The following is a 9887-nucleotide window of genomic DNA, read 5'->3' as shown; positions in this document are numbered from 1 at the left end:
TCAATCGCCACTAACATTACCAACCTCCGCAGAAACCTCCATCACTTGTTCCGCTATGATTCTCCCGTAGATGTCAAACATGAGGCGCACATGCTCATTGCCATGAAGTCAAAATAGACAAAACTGAAAAATCTCATTTTCTATTAGTACTAGCAACCTATACCCAACTCTTCCAACCTCTTTGATCCCGCTAGCACCGATGTTCCTCAATATTAGATTCTTTAGTTCAAACAAAGAATTTACTCTCTGAGTGCACAACAGAATAGGATTATCACACTCAAATATTACCCTAGTGTTATTGTTTCTCATATGACAATTGCGATACACACAACCACATATTCACTACCACTAGGCATTTTTTCTTAAATTTGGAAGAAAAACGGAGGAAAAGAAGAAGTAAAATATTTGTGGAGAATACAAATAGTTGCATATCCTTTTATAGCTGCTCAACATTTGGCGTACTGTATCTCGTTTATAATGAAAACGTCATAACTTTGCATTTATCTCGTTTATAATGTAAACAAAATAAGATTGTGCATATCTCATTTATAGTATAAACGAGATACGTGTTGATCATTATCCCCCACGTATCTCGCGTGCAAACGTGATACATGGATTTCGTCAGGTATCTTATCTCGTTTACACTGTAAATAAAATAAGTAATAGAATAGAAATTCGTAAAAACGCTATAACTTACCTAGATTGATAAATAAAATATTTATTTTTTTATTTAAAAAATTTCTTGTTTAACTTTTTATGAAAAGAGTTTTTTTAAGTTTTTTTTTTAAAATTATTTTTAGATATTTTATGTAAAAATATTTTTTATCTAATAATTATATTTGGGTATAACATAAAAGTATTTATTTATTTATTTATTATATTAAAAATATCTTTTTTTTTTGTAAATTTTTTAAAAAAGAGATAAATTATATCTTTTTAGAAAAAATATTTTTTATTTGTTTATTTTGTATTTTATTACTAAAATTGTCAATTATACTAAAAAATAAAAAATATTTGCTTAAAAATATATTTTTCATATTTTAATGACATCCAAACAAGTTTTTTATGAGTTACTTTTAATAAAAATAAAATAAAATATATACATAAAATTAGATTTGGTGGAAGTTTATATAAAGGAAGGAAAGGAAAGGGAGATGTTAGTTGTAGATTGTAGTTAGAGGCACAATAAATGCAAGCACGTTGTGATCAACACATCTAACTGGAATCTAAGGACAATGCAATTAACACTTGCACCTGCATCTGCCTCAAGAGAAACCCAATCACAAAGGGCAAAACAGAGAAAACATGTCAAAAATACAGAAATGAGAGCATCAGCAGCACGTGTGGTGCGAATCCTATCTCCCAATAAAGTCCCCCCTCTTCTTGCTCTTATCTCCCTTCCCCTATCTATCTATCTATCAATCTTGTTCTTGTTCTCACGTTCTCAGATTTAGAGTACCTTCTTTCTTTCCGTCTCTCTACCAAGTGAAGATGATGAATAGCTGCAGGTACCAACAGAGCTACGAGGACATGACTATGGGAATGGGAGGATCACTGCTTTGCCCTAAACCTCGTCGATTGCCTCTCTTCACCTGCCCCTCCCCCACCAGGTATAGTATCTCTATCTCCCTACCCTAAGATTAAACTAAATCAGTTGCTTTTCATTTTCTAAATTCTAACCGTCGCCTCAAATATTTCAGCTACCATTCACCTGCTCGAGCTGACCTTCTGGACATCATCCTCCCCAAGGTTAGCTTATTTCCTGCCTCAATCTTGAGATTCTGTGTTTCATTTATATGGTGAAATAAAGAGAGGATTTCTTGATAGATCCACTAAATCAATCTTTAATCTGGTCATAGATTTTCCTATGTAGTGTTGTTCCTTCTGATACCAAATATCTCTTCTTCCAGGGAGGCTGCTACCCAGAAAGAACCGGGGATCTGGTGGAAGTGGCGGCGGCGTCGCCACCGTTTTTCTGCGGATCTCCACCAAGCAGGGCCTCGAACCCTGTAATACAGGATGAACAATTTGGTAATAATGGGAATTTTAGTCCATTTACCATGCCATCCTCTTCTCCATCATCTTCATCGGCGCCGAGAAGCTGTGGTCCCATGAAATTTGGCCACGCGCCGGCTGCCGTCAGGATTGTAGGTTTTGAGTCTCTTAGCAGAGATAGGAGCAACTGCAGCATCTCTGCGGTAGCGTAAACCATTTTTGAAAGGTAAAGAACAAAAAAGGAGAAAAAGGGTGATTCCAATAGTCTAATAACCAGGAAGCAGAGAAAAGGTAGAGGATTTTAAATCAACCAAGTTGAAATTAGCAGAGGAGATTCTTTTTGTTTGTTTTTTTGGAAAGAGGAGCTAATCTTTATTCAGTGTTGTTTAGTGTGAATTACATGTATATATTGGTCCATGAAAGTTTCTGTTTATTAGTAATGTCTTGTATAAATGTGAAAAGGAGGATTTTCATCTTCCTTGGATGAATAAGAAGAGGTCAATGCAGAGAGAAGAAGAAAAAGGGAAGCAAAATCCTTGTTCTTGTTCTTCTTGTTTCTTTTTCTCCCTTGTTAGGCTTTATGGAGACTCTGTAATTGGGCTGTGTCTGCGAGTCACGTCCTCCTACTTTTGTAATTGTAATTTGGAGGAAATTGAGAATTAATCTTTGAAATTTGTGTGTATATTATTATGCTTTTTGATTGTTTGGGAAAGTGTTGCCTGTTTGATATGATGACCTAACCTTAAAGAGTTGAGTTGTGTATACAAAGTAATCTACCACTGAAAAAGGTAAGAGCGCATATGATGGTCAGATTTTAGGGGGATTTGTCTTGTATTATAATGTAATGGATTTTCTGGAATGAGAGACAGGGGTAGGACGAGCCAGCTAGTGGGAATGTAATGTGCATGTGAGTATGTCGCAAACACAAGCAAAGCGTTTAGGGCAACCGACAACAAGTGTGTATATTTTTGTTTTGATGGTTAGTGGTTGAGACATCATGAATTTAAATTAGGGCCCTCGTGACCTCAGTTTTGTTCATTAATTTGCAACTTGGAAGCTTATAATAATAATAAAATCCCTGAAATAAAGGACTCCAAACCCAGCTGGGATTCGCAAGATGGCAAAATTGTCAATTCAATAAACAAAACCAAAAAAAACACACACAAAAACGAAACGAAAAGTATTGTAATTTGCTTGTCCAAGCATCTCAATTTTTTTATTTTCTTTTAAGAAATGAGTGTACGATTCAAGAGTGTAGTTATTGAAACGCCAATAATTGCGCTGTAGGACTCTCAAAGGATCAATGTGTTTTGCAAAATTGTAAGAGAAGAGGTTTTCTCCAAGATCAAGGGTGAGCAGGTTGAGAATCGAACTTGTAAGTTATTTGTCACTGGTACCGTAGCATTTTATGCTTCCCGTTTAAAGTCGCCTCTGAATTAGTCAATGGAATATATGATATAATATATAATTGGTCACTACACTCTTGAGTGTTATAGATAGATATATATTTACAATTGCAATATGCGCGTAAGATAGTGAAAAAGAATATACATATAATGGTAACTAGCGTGTGGCTGTTACTGCCACCGTTTTGAACCTGGTTGTCTTAGGTGGCCAATACTGGCGCTTTTCCTTATACCTGAAATGAAATTTGTGAATAAAGTTGAGAGACAAGTATGCGAGGAAGAAAATGGAGAGTTGCAAGTTTAGTTTGAGACTTTGAGTTTGACATACCCACCTGGAGCTGGTGACATCTTAGGAGGGTCCCTTTGTGTTTTCGTGGGAGATGGGACTCGCACTGATGCTTTCTTCATCGATTGAACGCTTCTTTGTAATGTTTTCGGTCTGCATAATAAAAACAAGAAGAAGAAATCAACACTATCATTTCTGAACTTGATATATATATAATTCTTTAGCACTACTACTCACTTGTCCATCTTATCTGATGATTTTGAGCTTTCAGAACCATAACCATAATCAGAATTATTGTTGGATCTTTCATCAAAGTCTGCATCTGTGTAACTCCAGCTTTCCCGAGGAGTTTTGTCTCCTCCAATAGAGGATTTCGTTCGTCGGAGAGATTCATCCCTCGGACTTCTGCTTGTGCTTGGTCTTTGGAGTTGCTTAAAGTGAAGTAATTGTAGCCGCTCAATCTCCTCGTCTTTTTTCGACACACTGTTCTTCAGAGAAGCCACCTGTTCCATTAATTCTTTCACATCCTTGCTCTCTTTATTACTTCGTGCAGCTCCTAACTCAATTCCAGAAACCCTTTCAGCAAACTTGAGAGTACTCATTGTTTCGGAATACGAATTCACGTCGGAGTTGATTTGGATAAACATGAGCGTCTTTGCGTGACCACCAAGAGAAGCTTGGAGTAGCTGAGTGAGCTTGCTGTTTCTATATGGCACATGAGAGCTCTTTTGGGAGAGGGCAAAGATCACATCTCCAAATGCAGACAGTGATTTGTTTATATGTTGTGCCTCCCTAAGCCTATCTCCGGTTACTTCAGACCGATCTACCCTTTCGCTTCCTGCCAAATCCACCAAATGAAGATTACCAACCAGTGTAGAACCCGAGTTCAAATCTTTCCCTCGAACATGAATCGTCACCACACTGTGTGAACGGCTACTTCTTTCATTCATGGCAGTAGCGCTTATGGCTCTATTTTTTAGTCCAATGTCCATTAGCTTAATCACATCTGAAGGCGCATTAACATGGAACATGCTTGCATCAGGCACTGCCAATCCTTCTGGCTGCGAGTGAGTAAGTATCCCAAGTGTGTGCAAATCAAGGAAACAACACTCGCATAACAAATCAAAATATATATTATTTGCGTCTTCTTTTAAATACATATGCAGCATATATATAAAGAAAAAGGATATCTTTGTCTAGGAGAATGATCATTTAATAACAAATCGCGCACTTGCTCATTGTATATCTCAACCATTTGAACTCCGATCTCATACTCAATGGAGCTCGTTCTACTCGTGGAAAGTCTGAAAAGATCATTCAGAGCCCGATAATTAACACCAAGATTCTCGCTAGTTGCTCCGGTTGGACCAGTCTAACAAAAGTTTCCATCTTATAGAATCAGAACGAAGTTCCTTCAATTATATAGCATTAAATTAACATGTGCGGGGAAGGTTCATACCATTGTGTAAGTTTTCCCTGAACCAGTTTGACCGTAAGCAAATATGCATACATTATATCCATCAAGAACTGATCTTGTAAGTGCCTGTATGTCGGCGTATACATCCGCTGCATCATTCAAACAGTATCGATCATCAGATTGTGAACAATGCAACTCAATAGAAAACCCTGAGTATACAGAATTGAACCTTGAGTTGCGTCAGGCCCGAAAACCTTGTTGAATTTGAATGACCGGAGAGCATCTTTCCCTTGCTTAGAGGGATTTGCCACAACCAAATTATCTTCTCCAATGTGTTCTATAATGGACTGTTTTTCTTTGGCCCCAGCAGTAAATGGTTTAATGCGACAATACACTCTGATGTTTCCTGCATCCAAAAAGAAAGAAATTATGTGAATTCCCTATTCACCTACATTGGATGATCCCGAATAAAAGTAGCAAAGATAATGGCACCTTTTAATTCTTGGATTTCATTGAACAATTTTCGATTTTCAGCCACAACAACCTGATAGTTCTCGGCTGCATGCGCCAGTGATTTAAGGTTTACACCTGAGCGGTTTAAAATAAAATGATTAACAGCTTCTTGTTAACCAAAGTGTAAAATAAAATAGGAAGAGTGAGCACTAACATGACATGTGAACAACAGAACATACCTAACTGATTACACTCCTCTGCATAAACCTTTTGCTCTTGCATAACATCTTGCTTAATGGACTCCCAAGATAATTTCATTATCTGCAAGTTTTCAAAAGTTTGCACACAAGATTATAATGCTTAGCATCGTGAATATCATATTTGACATCAACACATTTGTAAGCGTACCTCTAGCTTACTAGATTGAAAAGTTACAACGTTTAGCATCTGGTTCTTTTTCATGTTCCACTCGTTATATTTTGAAACATAAGAAGACTCAAGCTCTTTACACTTATTGCGCCATTCTTCTAATTGCTGCTCATATGCTTTAGTTTTCTGTTCTATTTCTGCTTTAGCTTCCATAGCCTCTACTTCTAATCGTGAGCATTTTAATTCAAGTGCTTTTTTGCTTGTTTCTAAATCTTCGGTCAATGCTGAAATTTCCAAAATTTTGTCCTCCTGCTTTTTCATGGACCTTTCAAAATCCCTGTCATCAGGCTTATTTTCTTCCACTGCGAACTTCTCAGCCTGCACTTAACACGAATATGCGAATGAAAACCTCTTTTCTAAGAGGTGTATATGTTGCTAATCACGCAAAGTAAGAAAACATTACTTTTCGCAGATGAAGCTGGCTAGCAATGATCTGTTATACAAAGTTCCCTCTGATAAATAGAAACTCTAACAAATATGGAAAGAATTTAAAAGGGATACAGTTCTGACATAACGAGTACTAGACAGAGTTACTTATGATACCTCATCCTCTTCTATATTATTTCCAACCGCAAGCGCCTCAAGTGCTCTAATTCTGGATTGATACTTTTCTTCACGAACCTTGAAAAGATTGCTTTGCTGAAGGCACAGGACAGGTCAAGAAAGTGATATGATGAAATCCATGCAGAAAGAAAAACAAGTCAAAGTAGTAATAAGTGTATTTGGCATACAGTTCTTGAATGTTCTGCTTGGGCTGACATGCGGCGCTCAAGCTCCTGGGAAACTTTTCTCAACAAGCAGGCGACGCGCTGAATAACAAACATAAATATTAATGAATGAACGAAATGAACAATGTGCAACACAAACCAGAAATCTGTTAAGGCCATACATACATAAGGCATTTCACCGTTTCGTTTTTCAACGGTTTCTTCAAGAATACCATTCACAACACCCAGAAGTGACTGAGTTGGAGCATTCTGCAACATCAGATACTGCAACATATGAATGATGCTGTATTACATTCATACCAACGTGCAAATGTGGATTGAACTCACGTCTAAACTGACTGATTTCACCATTTCTGATATTTTTGTTGGAGAAAGATCTGCGTAACTTTCTTCTTTCCCTTGAAACACCTCGTATCCCTCGTGGAACTTGTGACCCTGGTGCAGTAATGAAGTTGGTGACTCTGCAATGAGTAACACTTGATGAATTGCAGGATAGCAGATACATATCTCAGGATGGAGATTCAAGTATAGTTATCTTAATGTGAGGTTAATAGCTAAATGTGAAGTTAATAGCTAAGAACCATTCGACAATTTGACATATTTGACTAAACTGCTATCTAACGGTTTTCAACTATCAACTTTACAGGAAGACAACTGCATGCAAGTTTTATGTCTTAGGAGATATGTTTTTTCCACCTGTCAAGAATGGGCTACTCAGGGAACGATGGTGCTTTGTGGTCGTCTCGGATGATGGTGGAAATGGAACACTGGGAGCTGTAATCCCGTGAGGGCTTCCTACTTTGGAATTAGTGGTAGAAGAATTGTTATCCCAGAAAACATTCTGCAAACTCTTTGCTCGGAGTGATAACAAGCAATCCACAACGACCTTCATGGATCCCTACACAAATACCAATTACATCAACATTTATGTTGTTCTGTATATAAGATCTATACTGAGAAGTGAGAATGCATGTGTCTTATACCTTCTCCAGGTCTGATATTGAAAACTGAGGCAATCCCAATGCATCCATAGCTTTCAGAAACGATTTTAGATTTTCTTCATGATCAAATTCACTAACCTACAAGAGGGAAGCTAAGCCAAACTGAGAGAGAGGTAACATCTAAAATCAATAGTTAATGCTAATTAATTCCAGCTTAAAAAAATTAGTATTACCACCGGGACGGAACCTGGACGAAGCTTGTTCAGTATCTGACACAAAACGATACCATCCCTCAAGCATGCTCTTAAGACATCGTCCGTGATATTTATCGGTAAGTTCAGTGAAGGAAGAAGGGTAGATATCCATTGAACCAAAAGCAATCGATGTTTCGCTGAAAATAATTAATAATGTTCAAGTAATAAAACCTTGAGTTGAGGAGTACATCAAATGCAAATTATTAGTAATTACTAAGAAGGGGTTAAGTCCCATCTTCCATCGATCATACCTTCAACCTCGCCATGAATAGAGACTATAAAACCATTTTTACAAATTCCAGTAGAAATGGGCTTTGGGCTGCCCATTTCTTTGGATTCTGTATTGTGGTTCTCTGATGTGGAATTATTCATTACTAGCTATGTCCCTGGAGGAACAATCAACCTCAGATTTTCATTGAGCCATGTTTCAACCAAATTCGCAAGGAATCGTCACATTTCCTGTAAAGCTCTCCAAAGCTGAAATTAATATCCAATCCATCCCAATCGAAGTTAAAGCTAGAACTTAGAATCACGGTAGTGTAAACTAATTATATCACAGAATGCAACGCAATGTAAACAAGACGAACTATCTAATAGAGGGCATTTTATCAATCAATCAAATAAGCAGATCGAGGGCCAGAAAATGTGTCATCTATCTAACAGAAAAAGCAAAGATCTTAATGCAACTATAATTAATTGGATTGAGGGATGAGCACATGCCATCATCTTCCCAAAGAAGAAATATTGAGAAGCTGGCCACGGAAGGCCGGTGCTGAAGAAAACAAATTTATTGTGCATGCGATATGGATGCCGAAAATCCAACGCTACATGTTAAATTTCAAAGATTTCATTATGACATTAATTTAATTTTCATAACAATTTCTCATTGCCATTTAACAGGATCCCGGAGAACCAAAAAGCAAGAGAAAAAAAAAAAAGAAGAAGAGAAGAGAGTCAAAAGAGGAGATCGAGTCCATTCAATTACCAGATTTTTACAAATTAATTCATCACATATTTTTTTTTTTGTTATCTATTGTTGAGGAATGTTACGTGCGTTACGTTGGTGGGAAAGTGCGAGAAGAGAGAGCGGGAAAGAGAAGATCAGAATAGTGGCGGGAGAATAGGCGAGGAAGTCTCTCTCTGTACCAGCGCCACACGACCAACCGCCAAACCACGCAACTTATACACGCATGCCACGTGTCAAACGCTACTTTTGTGTTGTCGTTGCTAAGACTTTCTTCCTTTCCTCAAAGAAACAGTCTTCAACCTTGGACTCCATTCTTACTTGCTATTTTAACGAGTCATATGCAGAAATAAAAAAAAAATAGAAAAGAAAAAAACTGTTAATTACCTAATGCCTTTTATTGAGTCATGTGAATGCACATCTTATCTTGTATATACTATGTACCATATCATAATTCATAATCTTGGACATATGGACATTTCGTCTCCTGTTTGTTTCATTCTTTATTCTTTTTGGTTAACATTCTATCTATTATTAGCCAAATATATTTTCTTTTCAACTATTTAACTTTCATGAAATTATAACAGAATTTCTACAAATAAGTAATAATACAAGAATTTAAAAGAGTTTTACATATAAGTAATTAATTTTTATATTTAAAACTAAAAAATTATCTAACCGTTTCAATATGATTAATTTACCGTATAAAATTCTTTACGCTCCATTAAAATTAAGTTCATAATGCAATATGTTATAGTGGTTTTTTGATATTCCATCGAATTGACATTCATCAACAGCCTAAAGTTTGGGATTTTTGTTCAAAATCTAAATTTTGAGAGTAGAATATACTCTCATCTTATAGGTACCAATGAAAGAAGCGGAAAAAAAAAAGGGTTTAAAGGTATTTTTATGAGCAAACATGGTAAAGAAATATGTTGAATACATATCAAGTTGCGAAAACCGGACCCATCAATAAATTGATAAGGTTATTGGTTTATTAGTTCGATCAGAGTT

At 36.5% G+C, this 9887-nt stretch overlaps 2 protein-coding genes across 2 annotated transcripts; one reads left to right on the top strand and one right to left on the bottom strand.

Annotated features, from left to right (window-relative positions):
• The first annotated feature begins 1156 nt into the window (after positions 1 to 1156).
• LOC107630328 (uncharacterized) lies at positions 1157 to 2667 on the top strand. Its single transcript, XM_016333423.3, has 3 exons — positions 1157 to 1610; positions 1701 to 1749; positions 1911 to 2667. Exons 1-3 carry the CDS (start codon positions 1492 to 1494, stop codon positions 2205 to 2207), a joined length of 465 nt encoding a protein of 154 aa, XP_016188909.1. The 5' UTR covers positions 1157 to 1491; the 3' UTR covers positions 2208 to 2667.
• An 853-nt stretch (positions 2668 to 3520) lies between these two features.
• On the bottom strand, positions 3521 to 8386 carry LOC107632971 (kinesin-like protein KIN-14C). Its single transcript, XM_088506993.1, has 17 exons — positions 8161 to 8386; positions 7889 to 8046; positions 7698 to 7793; positions 7411 to 7612; positions 7042 to 7175; positions 6880 to 6963; positions 6718 to 6795; positions 6530 to 6625; positions 5966 to 6304; positions 5797 to 5878; positions 5597 to 5692; positions 5334 to 5510; positions 5147 to 5253; positions 4878 to 5059; positions 3925 to 4773; positions 3734 to 3840; positions 3521 to 3634 (listed from the first exon to the last, which is right to left on the bottom strand). The coding sequence occupies exons 1-17, from the start codon at positions 8279 to 8281 to the stop codon at positions 3573 to 3575; spliced, it is 2970 nt and encodes a 989-aa protein (XP_088363119.1). The 5' UTR covers positions 8282 to 8386; the 3' UTR covers positions 3521 to 3572.
• Positions 8387 to 9887: the final 1501 nt, after the last annotated feature.

This window comes from Arachis ipaensis, chromosome B3, assembly GCF_059453495.1.
Source record: "Arachis ipaensis isolate K30076 ecotype BB chromosome B3, ASM5945349v1, whole genome shotgun sequence".
In the NCBI taxonomy this organism is placed as follows: Eukaryota; Viridiplantae; Streptophyta; class Magnoliopsida; order Fabales; family Fabaceae; genus Arachis; species Arachis ipaensis.
The sequence above is the reverse complement of the archived record's forward strand: the minus strand, read 5'-3'. Positions and strand labels throughout refer to the sequence as shown.

Excerpts from the sequence above, each read along its gene's own strand:
- LOC107630328 (XM_016333423.3), top strand. The coding sequence starts at position 1,492 with ATGATGAATAGCTGCAGGTACCAACAGAGCTACGAGGACATGACTATG. Across the intron at positions 1,611-1,700 it reads ACCTGCCCCTCCCCCACCAG|CTACCATTCACCTGCTCGAG; the intron begins GTATAGTATCTC and ends CAAATATTTCAG. Across the intron at positions 1,750-1,910 it reads TGGACATCATCCTCCCCAAG|GGAGGCTGCTACCCAGAAAG; the intron begins GTTAGCTTATTT and ends CTCTTCTTCCAG.
- LOC107632971 (XM_088506993.1), bottom strand. The coding sequence starts at position 8,281 with ATGAATAATTCCACATCAGAGAACCACAATACAGAATCCAAAGAAATG. Across the intron at positions 6,964-7,041 it reads TGAAATCAGTCAGTTTAGAC|AATGCTCCAACTCAGTCACT; the intron begins GTGAGTTCAATC and ends CTGATGTTGCAG. Across the intron at positions 3,841-3,924 it reads TCATCAGATAAGATGGACAA|ACCGAAAACATTACAAAGAA; the intron begins GTGAGTAGTAGT and ends TTTATTATGCAG.